This window comes from Leptopilina boulardi, unplaced genomic scaffold (assembly GCF_019393585.1).
Source record: "Leptopilina boulardi isolate dan_hultmark-lab unplaced genomic scaffold, ZJU_Lbou_2.1 LbouV2_137, whole genome shotgun sequence".
NCBI lineage: Eukaryota > Metazoa > Arthropoda > Insecta > Hymenoptera > Figitidae > Leptopilina > Leptopilina boulardi.
This window is the reverse complement of record NW_026137682.1, coordinates 290,712-310,359: the sequence shown is the minus strand read 5'-3', so window position 1 is coordinate 310,359 and position 19,648 is coordinate 290,712. Positions and strand designations below refer to the sequence as shown.

General features: G+C 26.4%; 1 protein-coding gene across 12 annotated transcripts in view; it reads left to right on the top strand.

Annotated features, from left to right (window-relative positions):
* LOC127291435 (nucleolysin TIAR) overlaps window positions 1-17,316 on the top strand; it is a 907,547-nt gene extending 890,231 nt beyond the window's left edge. For 10 of the 12 annotated variants that reach the window (XM_051320573.1, XM_051320572.1, XM_051320575.1 and 7 more), the window contains 3 exons: window positions 8,792-9,033; window positions 9,195-9,375; window positions 13,540-17,316. In XM_051320573.1, coding sequence (XP_051176530.1) covers window positions 8,792-9,033; window positions 9,195-9,375; window positions 13,540-13,581 — 465 coding nt within the window. In that variant the 3' untranslated portion in view covers window positions 13,582-17,316. Of the gene's footprint in view, window positions 1-8,791; window positions 9,034-9,194; window positions 9,376-12,541 lie in introns of all 12 variants that reach the window. The other 2 variants (XM_051320567.1, XM_051320569.1) reach the window with 2 other exon arrangements.
* The last annotated feature ends 2,332 nt before the right edge of the window (window positions 17,317-19,648 follow it).

Here is a 19,648-nt window from a genome sequence, read left to right as displayed (position 1 = left end):
AAAACAAATTTTGCACCAGTTTTAGTATTGTTATTTGAAACAGTTTTAGCATCAGTTCAAAGTATGGGGGAAAAAATAACTTTTTTCAAAATTTCTGAACTATGGGCAAAATATGGCGAACTATGGGTGGAAAAAAATTACACAGGCATGAATTTCGCTCTTTTTCATGCTTTCGTGGCGGGGCAGAAATCGCATTTTTTGATTGATTAAGTGTAGCGGGAATAAAATGCTCGCTAGGAGCAGAAAGTAATGGCAGACAGGGAGAGAAATACAACACGAGTCTTCTTGACCGACCAATTTTTTATTCTTATTATTTGGTTTTTCTATAGTCGGGACCGAGGCGCTGCCCCTGGTTCCAGGTGATTATATTTATATTTTGCCGCGAAACTCCTACCTTTGTGGTAAAAAATATCGTGTGTGTCACGGGAAAGAAGCTTTTTTTTACTTGTGTGAAGTTTTTCGCCCGAGCCGAAGAAAAACCAATTTTCTGTCCTTGTCGCACAATATACTATTTTCTAACACACGCACCGAAAGTACACCATTACTTACCTGTGTAACGGGAGAAAAATATGTATTTTCCGACGAGTGGTAATGAAAAATAAAAAAAAAATATTTATGTTTATTGGCCCATAAAGATGATAAAAATGTTTTAAAAATTTTTTCGCTCAATTCAATAATAGAGAAATGTAAAAACTTATAGTTTTTAATTTTTTACGTAATTATTAAAATTAACAAAAATTTTGACGTTACAAAAAAAAATTTTTGCAAAAAAAAAATTGATTCTGAAATCAATCCAAAAATTGATTCCAGAATCAATTTCTTTTGTATAATTCAATAAAATTAGAGAATTCATTATTTTTCAAATTAAAAATTTGATACAAAAAATTTTTTGTCAAAAAAAAATTAGAAAAGTTTGTTGTTTGACAGTAAGCGCCAATAGATGGCAGCTTTTTTCAGACGTTTTTTTTAATGAATTTTATTATTAATTAAATTTAAAAAGATGATAAAAATGTTTTAAAAATTTTTCGCTCAATTAAATAATAGAAAAATGGAAAATCTCATAGTTTTTAATTATTTACGTAATTATTAAAATTAACAAAAATTTTGACGTTCCAAAAAAATTATTCTGAAATCAATCAAAAGATTCATTCCAGAATCAATTTTTCTTTTTTAATCTAATAAAATTAGTGATTTTATTATTTAAAAAAAAAAATCAATTTTTTTTAATAAAATTTATTAATTAATTGATGAATTTTTTTATTTATTTTTATTATTTAGTTTTAAATCATTATTTATTCAGGTGTTAGTAATTTTTTTTTAACTATAAAATGTATACAAGTTAACCCTACTTAACCTGGAATGTTTTTTTTAAATTATTTTTTCTCTACTTACCTTGAGTTAAACAAATCGAAGAAAACATTTGGTATTCCATTTTAGGTTATTTTTCTACACTCACTTCACTTTTTATTTTACATTTAATTTTTTAATTTAATAATTTTGTAAACATTTTCTGTTTACATTTTCAAATTAAAAAAAGAAAATTTCTAGTGACTTTCTCTTAAACTAACCAATCACAACATTTCTTTCAATCGGAAGTCATCCATTTGTTTTTTCACGGAATGCATTACGGATAACCAAAAAACGTAAAAAATATCTTTATTTTTATAAATTTGTAAAAATTTTTTTTTTAATTTTTAACCAAATAGTCCCTCTTAGAATTTTGTCTAGTTTTCTGTGACAAGAGGTTGTTCACATATTATAAATCACCCTGTATATATAGAAAATAAGTAATCTGGACTCAGCGTCCATTCAAACCAAAAAAAAAACCCTAAATTGAGACCTGGTTCTCTGTATGGAATTGTCAGCGAGTAATTCTATCCTGGTTTATGGAATTTTTGAATTTTCCTTTATCGAAATCCCAAGTGACTTTTTCTCTGTGCTGCTATATACCTATTTGAAAATTTTTATTCAAAAGTCTTTTTTTCACCTCTTTTCATCAGTACCACGCGGTACCGCTGATTTTAAATCTCATATATAGTACACCGAAAAAAAATGTACTCATTAAAAGAGGATTTCTCTTCTTTTGCAGCAACTTTTTCTCATATACCCGTGTGGAAAAATGTTGGGGAAGTCTAGAGTCCAATGATTTCCCGATCAGCAATAAACAAGACCGTCTAGTGTAGACGGTCTGATTGGGGCCTCACCATGGACTAATCAGACGGTCTTATTTGAAAATGTTTCAAGTCAAATATGTCCGTCTTGTAAGTCGCTGCGTAGACCGTCCTGATTTGCCAATGACCGTACCTAAACGCTACTTTATTTATTTTTTTGCTAATTGTATTGCTTTCTAATGAAAAATAATAATTTCCTTAACATATTTAAGTATATAAAAATAATAATATTAATAATTTTATTATATTTATATCATTTATGTCATTATTTTTTATCATCAATATAATAATTATTTATATTATATTATTTTTTGTTATCATTATATTATCATTAAATTATTATTTATTAATTATCTATGAAATATACATATATATATATTTTTAAAAAAATGCAGTGAAATTTTTTTGAAGTATATATTGTATATATATATAGATGTAATATAATCATAGATAATCAATTAATAAAAATTTAATGAAAATAATAATAAAAATAAATTATATATTTTATAAAAAAAAAAAAAAAACAATAATAATGATATAAATATAATAAAATTATTAATATTATTATTATTTTTATATACTTAAGTACATTAAGGAAATTAATATTTTGTAAAAGAAAATAATATAATTAACAAGAAAAACATTAAATTCAATAGAGAAAATGTTTTTTTATTGCTTTCTTAACATTTTCTTATTATATTAAATATTTTATATATAAGCGCGCTTTTTTCGACCTATAAGAGAGTTGTCGTAGCGCAAGCGCAGTTGCATTTAAGTAGCCATTGGCAACTCTGGTTGCAACGCCTATTCGTCTTGTAAGTTACTGCCAAGACCGTCTATACTTTGTCTAGACTGCTAAGATTTGTTGGTTATGTTAAAAAAACTGCAGTGACAACTTATGACATTTATTATAGTGCTTATAAAAACAATCCATGGTATGAAGTATTTTATAAAAGACATATAATTTTATTATATTCTTTAAGTTTTTAATTTTATTAATATTATCCCAGAAATTTACTCTCAAGTGAATTTACTCTTATTTACAATCAACAAAATTGTAACAAAACAATTAGAAAAGAAAAATCCTTTTCTTTAAATATTAGTCAACTGCAACTCGAGAAAGAAAGGTTTTATTTGAATCTGTTAAAAACTTTTATTCTTTTTAACTTTAATAAAAAAAATTTCTTGTTTTTATAATTTCAGAAACTTTTTTTGAAATTTTTTTTAATATTCAAATAATAGGTTATAATTGACAATATGATAAAATAAATATTTATTTGCAGTAAATAAATATTACTTGAGTTAATTATAAATTATCTTTGTTTAAATTCCAAAATTATTGATTCAATTACAGTTTACTTGGTTCAAAAATTATTTATTTGATGTTGTTCCTTATGACTGACACTTTGTAACAAATTTTCATAGCCTCCCTTGGTCGAGCGCGCCTAGGCGCAGCTCCCATACGGTAGCAGGCGCAATTGGTGAAAAAACAATATGGTCATGGGTTCAAATCTCGGTGGTCGACTTACAAGATAATTCCGTAAATATGTGGAAAATACTTTTTTTTTATTTACTCCGCATTGTTTACATTATATTAAAACAAAATATAAAGGTTTCGTATTTTTCATATAATAATTATTATTTATTTTTAATTAAGCTAATTTAGATTTTACTAGCGCTGCTGCTTAGACCATGAATAGCCCGTCTGATCAGACCATGTCATGGATGAATCGTCACCATTCTGAGTAGCGCCATGATGAGACGGTCTATTCAGTACCTAGATAGACAGCAGACGGTCTAGCAAGGACCCTGTCAGTTCCCCAACATTTTTCCACACGGGTATACAGTTTTATCCATTACATTCCAAACTCAGTTCGGTCAATTGAAAGTAAATCATTTTTTTATGCGTGTTTCATTATTTTTAAAATTATATCAGACATATTTGAAAGTGAATTATTTTTTTTTTTTTTGAAAATACAAAAGAAAAATGAAGATTGTATAAAAAGGCGCGCGAGAGGAATGCATGTGACTATCGGATGGATCTTAAGAAATCGCCTCGAGCATTCTACAGTAGACCACAAGGAGGAAAATATCTCTCCTATACGTTGACATTCACGGAAGTTGGAAAGTTGTTGAAATTCGGGGTAGTGGTAGTTACCAGGCTTTGGATAGGATGGAGTCTCAGCATCAGTATAGGTGACTTTAACTAAGAGTGAGATTTTGGAGGGAGGGGATCTCGTTGATAGGTCGTAATGGTCGAAAGGATAAAGACAGAATAGGAAGGTGCAACAGGGAATCGAGCAAGATTCCGGTCTATTCACGAGCCTCTCTTGCGGGGCGAACTCTCATCGGGGTCTCTTAGCAATTAGCGCCGTTAAGAGAAGTGGGCACGTCCGATCTGGGAATAGCGTAGTAGGTAACGTTAGGTATTCTCTCAACTGTCCCGTTGCACCACTACGCTCGTACTTCTCAACGATCCATCCCCTGTTATGTGGCCCGTGACATCGTCCTAATTGATCCCTATTCCCATAACACGGCCTCTCCTCTTAGAAACTCGAAAACCTTACTAATAACGTTCCTCCATACAAACATTCATTTCCTCTTTGATAATTTCACAAAATTTGCATCTGTCCTCAATTTTTTTGTTTTAGTTACGATTTTTATATTTCTTTGTATATATATAGAAAAAAAAATATTTGCAACAACATCATTTAAGTAATTAATTTTGGTTGTGGTAACTAAATTTTTATTGGATGAAACAAACTTGTAGAGTTATATCAATCAAGCATTTGGTTGAGCCAACAAAATTATTTGGTAGAACATTTTTAAATTTCAACCAAAATTTGGTTACGACAACAAAATTAAATAAACTATTTCATTTACTATATATAGGTATTATATTAAAATTTTTTTTATAAATTTTACTTTTATGTATAATTTATTTTATTGGCTTACACGTGACAGTAATAGAAAATGATTAATCATTTTTATCGTATCAAACTGATGATTGAAATGTTATATATTTCATTCTCCAATTGGAAAATGTTTTAGCGAATATAATATGCAAATTTTCAAATTGTCAAACAAGTATATTGCTAATTCGTAAAATCAGTTATAATTAAGTCATTCATTTGTTATGTGTCGCTTCACAAATTATGATGATTGACAAATATTTGATGTTATATAAAAGAATATTTGATATTTTTAATAATTTCTTTCGATTCTTATTTCTTAAAATCTTGAGAACAACTGTCTGGTAACTTTTAAAAAATGTAAAAATTATTCGTGTATACAAAATTCATTCATAAATTTAATAATACAAATTCAACAGTAAAATTTTATTTATATAAAAGGTTATACCCCCTCCCCCCTAAATTGTCTTCCTCTCCCCCTAAATTTTTGATCTCAAATATTGCAAACTTAATAAACTGCAAAAATAACACAGAAAAAAACTGAACTCAGAATGAGCCGTGTAGGCGGCTCATTTTGATGTGCAACAAAAATAAACCAGGTTGGTGACGCCACTGTCTATGTCGTTTAGCATTGGCTCATTTTGATTTGCAACAAAAATGAGACTTTGGTTTTTTCTGTGAATATTTCGCTTTTGAAGTGCATTTAAAACTTCAGCTTTAAAGTAAAATTTTAAATAAAGTTTCTTTCCCTATAATTAAATTCTTGGTTAATTCTTTCATGTAAAAGCAGTAAATAAATGTTGAAATTTTTTTATATTAATAAATTTCATTAAGTTTATAGATTAAAAAAGTTTTAAAAAAATTTTTATGTGAAAAATGTAATATTCATTTTTTTTTACAAATTTATCAATATATTATTTCACCCAAAAAAATATGAAAATTTATGAAATAATTAAGAAACAGAATTCTACATATATATATATATATATATATATAATTTGTCAAATGAAGTCATGAAGTGTTTAAAACATAAATATATTTTGAGTGGCATATGCATGGCGCGTAAGTTTAAATGACTCTATCGATAATCTGTTTATGGAATTTTTTTTTAAAATACTTTTATCCAATAAAATGGTTATAGTCTTGTGTTTGGCATATTATGAATAATTGACATGACCCAACTTGACACGGTTCATTTATTCATACAAACAATTACCCTAAATGTATAAATTTCGGTAAACTTTGATGACAGAATATTTTATCATTTCAATATACATCTAAAGCAAGATCATTATATTATTATATATTTAAGTAAAATAATAAATCGTTAGAATTCGTGGAAAAAATGAATATTTTTGTTATTAATTGTTTTTTTATATCTTCATTCATTTTTTTTTTTTTTTTTTTTAATTAATTCACATATAGGGTTGAATTACATTCTCTTCTATATATTGGAGATAAAATTTCTCTCCACAGTTTGTTCACATATATTGATTCGTACAACTTGAATGTTTGCAAATGATGATTTTGTCGACAAACAACTCGAATGTTAATACATTACAGTGTGTTTGATATGCTTGAACGGTACTTGGAATATTATGCTATATATTGTGTCTGACTACCTATTGATTTGTACCACTTACGTGGTCGTTTGACAATAGTAACTTTTGTCATCAAATTAATTTGCCTCAATTTCATATACCGAGGCAATTTTATAGTCAGTAATTCACTTGATGTAATTTGACCAGCACTCACGTGTATCACTTTATCATGTTATACATATATATATATATATATATATATATATATATATTTTTATATATATAATGTATTTATTGACCTACACTATATTCAGACTGTAGTTACTGAGTATTTTGCATTTTAATTTAATTATGTTCTTTTTTATTATTATTAGTTTATTAATATTTTCTTTAATATTTAATATTTCATTATTTATACTTTTACTATTAATAATTTTATAATTGATTTATTCATATTTTATTAATAAATAGTTTATATATATTAAATTATTATTACAATAATTCTTTTCTTGAAGTAACTAGTAGTTTTTTCAATTTCATTTTATATCAATTTTCTATTCTGTATTATTGGTTATATATGTTCAATCATCTGTTGTCTGACTACACACTGATATATCCTACTGAAATCGTACTTTGTCAATAATTGTATCCTACGAGCAAATAGGGTATAAATTATTAACGTTATTTACATTAAGTAATAATTACACATATTATTAGCAAACTAAAGGGAAATCGAAACATGAAATATTAATAATTTCGATTATTGCACTTGTGTGCAAATTTTTTGTATATAGGTATAAGAAATTTGTAAATATCAATATGATCAACAACGGTTGTTATATGCAAAAATTGTGATATTTTGTTGAATTAATTATTATTATATTATTTGGAAATTTTTAGAAAATGTAAAGTTAGATATGACGACACTGTTAATTGTTTTATAATAATTAATTTTGAGAGTAAAGTTCACGACAAAATTAACATTGTAAATCAAAGAAATCACATGCTGTTAAAGTAGATTGGTATATAAAAATTATAATAAAACTTTTTATACCCGGTAAAAAATTAGATTTTGGTATTATTATAAAAATAATTTTTAGTAAAATATTTTTTTTGTGAGAATATTGACATACATATTATATTGTAAGAAAATTTACATAATAGTAATAAATAACTTATTAAGAAAAATTACTATATTCCGAGATCATAAAGCTTCACAATTGTTGTGCAAGGATTATTCCCGATTATTGTAACTAACGCTTTGAGAAGCAATTACCAAAGTGATAACTGAATATGTTCAAGCCTTTACCCTTTAGCTAACTTTATAGCTTAGGTCAATCCGATCTTTGAACATTAATTCCCTTATGTCAGGAAAGTTACTGAAAGCTTATGTATAATTTGCGAGAAAATTATTACGTATTTTTTTATTTTCATTAACATTAACATTTTTATAGACAGAATTTTCTTTAAATTCAGTTTATTTGAGAAATTAATTTTTTTATTAATAACAATCAATAACAAGCATAGAATTTTTTTTTAGATGAATTTTAATTTGTTCGAATTATTATTTGATATAGAATTTCCATATAACCGATTTTTTATACTATAGAATTTATATTAAACCGAAAAATCATTTTAACAGAATTTCTAATTGATCGAATTTTTATTTGGCCGAAATTTCAAATGTCCGAACAAAAAATCGGCAGAAACATTTCGATGATATTTTTAAAAGTAACTAATCATAATTTTATGGATAATTTTTGATTATTTATTGATATATTAAAAATCATGCAAAAATCTTTCTGTCGATTTTTTGTTCGGAAAGAATTGGAAATTTTGTTAAATGATTTTTCGATTAAGTATAAATTCTGCAGTTTAAAAAATCGCTTATATGAAAAATCAAATAATAATAATAATTCAAAGTATTGAAAATAATTCATCGAAATGAAAATTCTATATACAATATGAAAATCTACCTAATATAGAAATTCTTTAAAATGGCTATTATATTAAATAAAAATTCAAGCAAATAAAACTTCTGACAAATGATAAGAATTAATTTATAATATATGAATAATAAAATAATTATTTACAATAATTATGACATAATTATAATACTTAAAAGGATCATTTCAATTTCATGATTTAATTTTTTTTTTTCTAATAGGCTTTGTCTTCGGCAACGTATCCGTATTATGCAGCGGCAGCTGCAGCTGCTGCAGCAGCAGCTGGCGTCACAGGAGTTGGTGGTGTCGGTGGTGTTGGGGGAGCTGGTCAACTCGGATATTGGTACCCTCCACAATCTTATCCAACGACAGCAACGCAAATGCAAGCTGGAGGATTTCTTCAAGGAATGCAGGGTTACACATACGGCCAATTTCCGGGATATCAACAAACTCAATATTTAGGGTAAGTTCCACATAAATTATTATAGATATTAATGGGAAAAAAAAATGTTTTCAATTATTATAATATTAGTGTACCTATATATTATATTTGGTTCAAACAAAAACATTTCTATAAAATTCCTTTAAAATTTTCTCACTTGTTTCTGTAAATTTCCAACATAGAATGGGAATGGGAGTTCATGCAGCGGGAACGGCTGCTGGTTGGGGACAAGGTTTACCTGGTGGACCTCAACTTCCGCCACATCATGCCACAACAGTGACAGCACCACCTGGAGTACAAGCGGCACCACCACCTCCTCCACCTCCAGCGCAAATGATGGCCTATCCCATGCAACAATTCCAGGTAAACATTGCGTCTCTCTAGTTATATGCTTATTTTCCCAAATGCATGTTCTCTACGCTGCTTGTCTTATTATGAATCTTGTTAGAACATTTTTATCATCCTTTTCATCATTATTATTATTATTATTATCATTATTATTATTATAATTATTATTATTATTTTCATTATCATTATTATTATTATCATTATTATTATCATTATTATTATTTTCATTATTATTAACATCATTATAATATATTCATCGCAATACATTCTTGACTCAATTTTTTTTCTGCATTTATTTTTTAAATTATGAAAAAGTGGCAAATTATTACTCTGAATTCAATCATGTATATTTTTGTTAGAAGAATTTATAAATTTATTGTTTTCAATAAATTTCAACTTGGGTAATTTCATTTGAATTATAAATTTATCAGAAAGTTAATTAATTAATTAAAATCCGAATTAATTTTTCAAAAAAAAAAAATTGATTGAAAATAAATATTTATTTTAGTATTTACTAAAACGAAAAATAATTTAATGATAAATATTATTAAATATTTATTATTATTTATTATTTTTAAGTTTGACTAAAACACTCTTGTGGGCATATTATTGTTAAAATAATAATAAATTCGAGACTATATATATTTTTATCTTCTTCAATATTAAATTTTTTAAAAATAAATCTCTTTATTCAAAAGAAAAATATATCTTCGATTTTTATTCGCAAATATATAATTTATATATGATTCTGAATTTAGAATTTAGATTTAAGAACAACTACTCAGGATATAATAATTAATGTAACGTTTCTAAAGCCGAAAATAATCAAGAATTTCAAAAAATAACATGATACTATCAGATTAGTAATTCTCTCTCTAAATATAAAATAATTCAAAAGTTGATATTTCAAATCGATTGATAAAATAATAATTTTAACTGAGTACTATTATTTATTGAAGATTATTGAATTTAATTTTATTCAAAATTGTATTTATAAATTCAGATGAAATATTTTTGTAGATAAAGTTTGCAAATTAAATTTTACTTGTTGATAATTTTACACGTAATATTTTCAGAAGGATATATTACAAAATATATGTAATATCATATTCCCTTGATTGAATATAAAAAAATAGTTAAATAAAATTTGTCAGAGATCAATTTTTGATTGTAATTATAGGCTTTACTTTTTTTTATATACTCTGTGTTGAGCATTTGAATCATGATATAATTGCATGTTTTCTTTTTGCAGAATAAGTAGATTGTGATTTAAAATAAAAGCTTCTAGAGGGTTTACATATTCTTACTGGATTTGAGTCGAGAAAAAAAACAATAATAGCATAATGAATATTATAATAAATCTACATAATATAAATTATGCTAATATTATAATTTATATCTCGATAATTATACAGATAATAATATAGGGTCAGTTGGGGTAAATGGGGATAAGAGGTTTTGGAGCTTAATTTACAGTTTTAAAATTAAGTTCAACGTCAATATTTTTAACCTCAGATCACCTGCAAGAGATTTTGAGTATTGCCAAGCTTTTATCTTGACAATTGTCAGCAAGATAAAAAAAGTTATCGCTCAACGCATAAAAACTTGAAAATCAAAGTCAAACTGTTTCAGTATTTTGTCTCGCATTTTTTTTCTTATTCCTTATGACTCCTTTATTAACAGAAATTCACTTGAATTTTTGATTATTGTCATTATAAACCAAATTAACAAAAATCAAAAATTCAAGTGAATTTCTGTTAAAGGAGTCGTAAGGAATAAGAAAAAATTTAGTATGATTTTTAAGTCTGTTTTTTTCAAATGCGAGACAAAATACTGAAATGAAAAAAAAAATTTTTAAAAAATAAAAAAATTCCAATTCCAATCTACTACAAATTTTTTTCATGTTTTTTCATCCCTTAATACAGTAATTTACTTAACGAAACTTTTTTCTTAAAACTTTCTTAAAAATTATGCTGTCCCCATTCACCCCAAATTTTATGAAATTTTCTAAATTTTGGGGTAAATGGCAACAATCGTAATTTGTGAAAAATATCGAATTTGTCCCCATTTACCCCAACTGACCCTAAGTATGATGATAAAAGTAAATATAATAATAATTTTAATCACAATAATAAATGTAATGATAATTATAATGATATAATAATATATTTATAAACATTTTTATTTAAATTTTCAATCAGTATATAATATATAATATTACAAATAGTATTAAAGTTATTAAAATTTATAGTAAATATATTAAAATTAAATTTAAAATAATTAAAATTTAAAAAATTTAAAATTTCACATGAAAACAGATAAAATTTTTTATAATTTATTTTCAATATAATTTTACATAATTTTACAATTTACAAAGAATTATTATAATAACCATTTTTATAGTTTGGATTTCAATCGCAATATATTTCCATCTTACAAGGTATATCCATAAATAATATAACGATATAAAAAATACAATAGAATAAAATTGTACAATGTATAAAAATAAAGTACAATATAAATAATTGAAAATGGTACACGATACTAATTAAAAGTAATCCAAAATATAAAAAAACCACTACTATCAAATATAATAATATAACGTATAAATATATTTATCGGCATAATCATAATAAAAGTTCAGTAAGAAAATAAAATACGCTTTAGACTGCACCATGGTACGTTACTTTTTCTCATAAATGGTTTTATATCTATAATGTTATTTATGCATGTTCAAAATTTAGTAAAGGAAAGCGATTGCACATGTGTTTTCATTTTTTCAAATTTTTTTCTGATCAAATATCCGCTCAAAAAAATTCTCTTAAACGTATATATTATCGAAATTATCAGAAACCGAATTAGCAATGAGAAATGAAAAATATTTTCACTCTTCACAAATGAAACGAATAGTTTAGCATTAGAATTAAAATTCAATATGTTAATATAGTTGATATAATTAATTATTTTTTATTATTAATAAATTTTTGTATAAATTATTATATAAATAAAAAGGAAATGACATAATATACATATATATCAATTACATAAGATCTTAATTAAATCTTGCGAATAATGTCAAGTGCAATGTAATATATTTATTGAAAAGAAAATTTCCTTTACAGTAGCGGATATTCGATAATCAGATTGGTTCAATTTTGTATATACGTGTTTCGGTTCACAGGCACAATGATCACTACCAGTACCAGAACACAGCATCGCTTGTCCTTTATATAAATACGTTAACACAAAAGTTTCGACAATGCGGCCAAACTTAATATCAAATTGTCTTCCCTATTCAATTGAATTTTATACTGATGACAATGCAATAAATGACATTAGCGAGAAGTTTCTTGAAAAATGTTGTCTATAAAAATCAAAACATATTTTCCTTTCTTATTCATGATTTGCTCATATTGTAAAAAAAAAACAAATAAACAAACAAAAATGTCCAAAAAAGAAAGTAACACAAAAATTTTAATTTCTTATAATTTTTAGGAAAAATAAAATACTTTATTAATTTTTTTAAACAAAACTTTCTAATGTCCTACATATCGCTAGTGCTTTAAATATATGTGTAAATTAACCACAAAGAGTATATATATATATATACTATATACTATATACTATATATATATATATATATGTAAGTAGAATATTTTAACATAAATAGAAACGAAAAAAAAAATACAAAATAAAAAAACAGCGTTAAACTAGAAAAAGCTGTGCTTTGATGTTATTGCTTTTTGTTAATTGATATTAAAAAAACACATTTTCAAGTAAAAAGGGGGCAATTTAATTTTGTCGTTAAATTTTTCTTTTTTGGTTTAAAAATTCAGATTTTATGCTAGATTCCCTCAATTATTATTATATGAGGAATATTGAAATAAATTTCAAAAAAAGGGAATATAAATTTGATATTAGGTGACGGCTTTCATTTGTGGTAGAACGAAACTTAGAAATAGCACATTAGATGTGGAGAGTGTGAAAGAGAATGTTTGCGAATGTAAATAAAATAATAATCAATAAAAGAGAGAGGGAGAGAGAGAGAGAGAGAGAGAGCAAGAGAGATAGAGTGAGTGAGTGGTTAGTTTATTTTCACCCCTCTTGAATTTTGGACACCAAGACTTAACCAGCGTTTGTGTGTTCAAATGGTAAAGTGTGTTCTTGGTTGCGGTCCAGCTAGCGGATGAGGACTGGCTGACGCCTAGCCTCCTAGTGTGATGGTAAGCAAGCACAACCCATCGACAGGAATAACTTCAACAGCTGTAGCTACGACAACATCAACAACAATCATTAACATCGCCTCAACCAACATCAATGTTATTAGCGCTTCAACCATCACAGCATTGTCGAGAAGAAACGTTCCACTTCCCGCTTAATTTACATAAAAAAAAAAAAAAAATAATTTTCAAAAAAATCGAACATTGTCGCGATTAACATTTTTCCCATCATGTTTTTTAACTAAACAATTAAAAGCGAATGCGATGGTTCGTCTATAGCGATTAAATTCACTATTTCATTGATGTTGTAGTTTCCTCTCAAAATGAGAATAATGAAAAAAAAAGAAGTTATATATGCCGAAAATGATAATTCACAATGGGCAGAAATATCCTTTATAACGAACCATCGTGTTTCCGTTCCGTGATTATAATAATTGTGAACGACAGCATATAAAACAAAAAATATGGTTGAAAAATAAAAAAGTGGTATAGCGACTCCGAAAAAGCTCGCCCGATTCTCGAAGTCCTTTGAAAAAAAGAAAAAAAAAAAATTATATCTCGATAGGTAATAAAATTTTCGAATCCCAAATATTATTTAAAAAGGGACACGAGACACTGGATCTTCCGCAAGTGCGGCATAATATTGCGCCACTCGATCCGTTATTTTTGTAGATTTTGATCGCAGCGATTTTTTGAGGGCCACTAACCAGTGCAAGCCGGGTTGTCGTACTTATTAACCAAAGCAACAAAAAAAAAAGAAACAAAAAAAAACCAAAAAAAAAAAAAAAAACTGTATAAACAATAGAGCAAATGTGAGAAGCGTATTAGTGAAAAAAAATAACAATATATGGGTAGTTAGTTAGGTATATTATAATGTAGTTATAACTTCAGGACGAGCCGAAATTCGGCGATGACGCCGGAGATTTTGGGCAACATTAACAAACAAAAAAAAACAAAAAAAAAAAACGCCAATCATACCATTTAAGAAAAAAAACTGTGACTATCAAGGGCGCCGAAAGTCCATTATTTAAATGGCTAGCTAGTAACATGACAATGGTAATCACGCAATCACGCGAAAAAAGAAAGAAATCAAAATCAATCAGTCGCAGGATCAAAATAAAAACAGAACCTAGAAAAACAACTTTTTATCGCATCTCAATTTATTCAAATTTTCAAATTTTTCTATAAAGATTATGACAAAAAAAAAACAAAAAAAAAAAAAACGGGTACTATCAAGGATCTAACAACAGATCATACACTATCGAAACATTGTCAAAGTTCAAGCATGAAGTTTTTAAACCAAAGACTAGATTTTTTATACACAATCGTATACCGCCGGTATACAAAAAAATATAGACAGCGAGTTATTACCGAGATTTAAGTGCTAAACTAGCAAGTCGTCAAGACTGAAGAGATTAACAATCTTAGTGTATACCCTTGCACTTTTCTAAATTCTCTTGAAGTCAATTTTTTTTTCTCATTTTTTCTCATTGAGAACTTGGAAAAGCCCAATGGAGTTTGGCTTAGACATTTACCCCATTTTAAGCATATAGACCTAAAAAAAAAAAAAAAATAAAAAAATGTGATTGAAAAAAATGTCAAAAAATTTTCAATTCAAAATTGAAAAAACGCATTTTTTTCCGATTTAGTGAAGAAAAAGTTGTTTTTTAATTTCCTTTTTTTTTACAAAGAATTTTTTATGCGATTTATTATTGCGAAAAAAAAGTTCCTAACTAGGTTTCAATTTATAATATCGTTGATGACTTTTTATGAAAACTATATTTCTATTGTTTTAGAATATTTTCTATATTCTTTGCGAAATATTTATGTATTCTTTATATATATATATATATATATATATGTATAGAATTGGACGTGTTTTAGAATATTTCGGGTCTAGAGCTTATAATTATTGAGGATTGACGAAGTAGAATATATAGTATATTTATAATATATATATATATATTTTTTTTTTCTATTAAATTGAAAAATCTTCCACGGATGCCCCGAATTTCGACTCGACCGCCCCCGCAGAATTGTCAAATGTTAAAAAGACATTCGCTAAATGCACACAGTTTGAACGATAATCGAACCTGAAAAATGAGGAGAGAGAAGGGGATTTAAAAAAAAAGAAAAAAAAAACTCGTAGATAGTCATATTGCACCCACAGCACGAAAGTTAGATTAGAAGTGAAGTGTTTCTTGCGATCGCGTGTCCTGTCCTCCCGATAGACTTCTGAAAGGCTGATCGTACCGCTGAAAAAAAAAAAACAACCACCTATTGGACTCCCGCCGAGGCATATATATAATATAAACAGTGAAAAAGAAAACGTAGATAAGCTCTTTAGCAAAAAACAAAAAAAAAAAACATATAGATTTTATTTTTTGCAAAAATTATCCCATTTTTTCAGTAACTCTAATACCGAATTATTTTAAATAAAATATTTAAAAAATCATTATTTAAAAAAAAAAATGATGAAAAAAATGGTTGAAGAAAATTTTATTTAGAAAATAAATAATAGAAAAAAAATTACATTTTTTGCAGGAAATTATTTATATGAGAGAAAAAAAATATAATTCTTAATACTATGAAGAGGAATATTGTGACAGTAATAAATTGATTGGCATTAGAGTAACTGAAATTTCCACCCTCTTTCATAAAAAAAAAAAATTTCTTTTCCTCCTCTCCCTCTTTTTTTTTTTTTTATTTGTTTTCTTCTCATCCAGACGTCGCGAACTCTCGTGGGAGATTAAACGCACAAATCCACAACCATAATGTATCGTTTCAAGCAGAATCGACTCACAATCAGAGGGAAATTAAAAAAAAAAAAAAAAACAATACTAACGCGCTTTAGACGATATATACTCTATATATATTTAATTGAAATTTTCAAGTTTTGGAAATTTTTGTAACTTATATCGAGAAATCTTGGAACGAGTAGCTTTCAAAGTGGAGATGAAAAAAATATGTAACTATAATTATATAGTAAGTAAACATCAATTAGTTATTTGCGAAATAATTTTTTTTTTTTTTTAAACCTATGTGGGACGAGGATAATGATTTTGACAACTGATGTACCAAATTAGTTGAATCTGGCTGTGAAGTCTGGTCGTGTATATAAAAACTAGGAACGAAAGAGAGAAAATGGACATTTAAAAATATAGGGTGGGTAAAATTGAGAAAAAGAGTTAATTAGAAAGCGGGCAAAAAATAGAATAGAAACAAAAAATTGACAAAACAAGATATGGTAATTAGAGAAAGGGAAAAATTGGAAGTTTTTAGAAAAATAGATTAAGAAAAACAGAACGGAAATATTAAAAGTAAATAATATCACAGTTTCCTGAGGCTCTCAAATTGAGACCATAAACAGCATCAAAACGTTGCATTATCAACAATTTGATACACTTTGTGGTCTTAATTTGATATCCTCAGAAAAACTATGAAGATAAAAATTAAAGGAATGGTAAAATTAAAACTAGAAAAAATAGTTAAAAAGAAAGAAAAAGAAAATTAGTAAGAAGAAAAATAAGGGAAAATAGAAGTAAATATAAGGGACATTAGGGAAATTTGATTGTTTACAAAAAAAAAATAACGAGTCATGAAAGAAACGTGCGAAAAGGGAACGTCTTTATACTATTAATCAAAAAGACACTTGAGTCGGTTCTTTAAGCAAATCAAAAAGAGAGGTTCCCTGTTTTACTTTTAAAAATCAAAAAAAAAAAAAAAAACTAACAAAGATCAAAAATAATCCTCCAAATGAAAAACGTGGATCGGACAAAATCGTAAAATTTATTTCAAAACAATTAACATGATGGTTCACATAATATATAGTTCTTAAGAGTCTCTTGTAAGCAGCAAATTTTTATGCTTCATGAACAAAAATTCCACATGACGATTCGATTAAGGAGAAAAAGAAACCACAAGTAATTATATAACAATATTTATAACTGTAAAGAAAAAAACTTAAACTTTACGGTAGCGCAATGCTCCAAAAAAATTATACACCACACGAGAGTATTTTCGAAATAATCTGTAATTTTTGAAAACAATCGTCCTTTCAAAAAAAAAAAAAAAAAAAAATCGAAAGAAACATTGAAGGCAAATCATAAAATATTTTTCGCACTCGTATTTTAGCATTTCATAATTTACTATAGAAAATATTTTTAAAAAACAAAGAATTTTTTCCCTGATAATGCTCCGTTGATAAAAATTATTCGTCCAGTAAAAATTAAAATTTTTTTAAATTTTAATTAATTAATTTAATTTAATTTAAATTCATCAAATTTTATTTCTATAAGTTTTAAGAAATAAAATTTCATCTTTATTTAAAATTTCTAATTTATTGACGCAAAAAAAAGAATTAAGAATTTAAATTAAAGAAATAAAAAATTTTAAAGAAAAAAAAAAATGAGATATCGAACAAAAATTGACAAATGGACAAACTAATGAACGAATTAAGAAAATTTGCAAGAAGATCGAGTATTTTATCTTAGATATACGAGGATAATTATCTAGGATCTTGCGATTAATCGCTGAAAGAATTTTCTGAGGTGCAATTAAAAGTGCAATTAAAAGAAAACCAATTATCAATATTTTGAGAAAAAAAAGAAAAAAAATAAATAAGTACCTCATGTTTAATTGTTTAGCGCGCGCAGTAATCTATAAAAAGTAATTCTATATTGCCAATTAAAATACAATTTATCTAAAACAAAAAAAAAGTCCTTGCGAATCGTCATTGGGGCGGAAAAAAAAGAGAGCTAAATATTTTTTATCTATAAAACATGACTCCTAGATGCGCCGGCAGTAATTTTTTGATATTTTTCCGAGACGCATATTCAAACGAGAGGTACAACGTTAGTTCATAAGTAGAGCTCGGCTCAATGCCGCTAGTGTTCTAAAAAAAAAATAGTTCATAATTGAAAAAAAAATCCGCAAAGCGTCGAATCGTGGCCAATATATAAATTCTCGATAATCCGATCCACGTTTTTCGTCGTTACGATTTTGAATAGCCTTACATGAAAAAAAAGGACACGACACGAGCGATATATAGGGACAATGCAAGAGAAGAGTGTTATAAATATATAAATAAATAGATATATAAATACAACTATACATATACAAAAAAAAATGTATACATAGTCGAAATGGGAACTGTTAGTACGAGAACGACGTATATACATATTATACATATATAAAACAAAAAAAAAGAGTGCTGATCGTGTTGTAGCTTCAAAAAAAAAAGAAAAAAAAGCAGATGGTGCAATTGCGTACAAAAAAGCAAGTGCGAGAGAGATACAAAAAAAAAGAAACATGTACATTATTAGCTAGGAAAAAACAAGATATAATAAAATATTAGGTAATTTTGCGAAAAAAAACAGAAAACAAGTCACGGGAATCGAGAGTAGAAGAGAAAAATTTATATATATATAATATATATATATATATATATATATATAATTAGTCAATACATTTAAATTTCATTACTGATTTTGCTATGCGTACGATACAGTTTTACATTTAACAAATTAAAAAAACGCTCAGCATCTCGTTCCTAATACTTATATTCAAATACAACAAAATCGCTTTAAAAAATAATATCCAAAAACTACAAAAAAAAAAGAAAATATAAAAAAAAAATTTTCTCAATCAATACTCTCGAATCTTGGATATGTACTTGAACAAGTGATAATGGTCCAGATATATATGGGCCTTAATCACCATGTAAAAAGTTTGGGACAGACGCCTTAGGAATTAAGGCATTATTATATAAGTCATAGGTATGTAATGCACTTACAGAGAGAGAGAGAGAAGCGTGAGAAAAATATGTAGTTAGATTCGTAATTTTAAGGGAATAATATTTAAATAAGAAAAAAAAAAGACAGCATCGAAATTTTTTCGAGGATGATAAATAAAGAATAAGAATGGAATATAGATTGTAAGGTGATAAAAAAAAGTAGATAAATAATTGACGTAGTATGTAGAAAACATATAACAAAAATTAAGGGTGGGGGCGTGCGGGAAAAACAGGGGAATTTAAGAAAACACACGATGAAGAAAACAAAATTAAT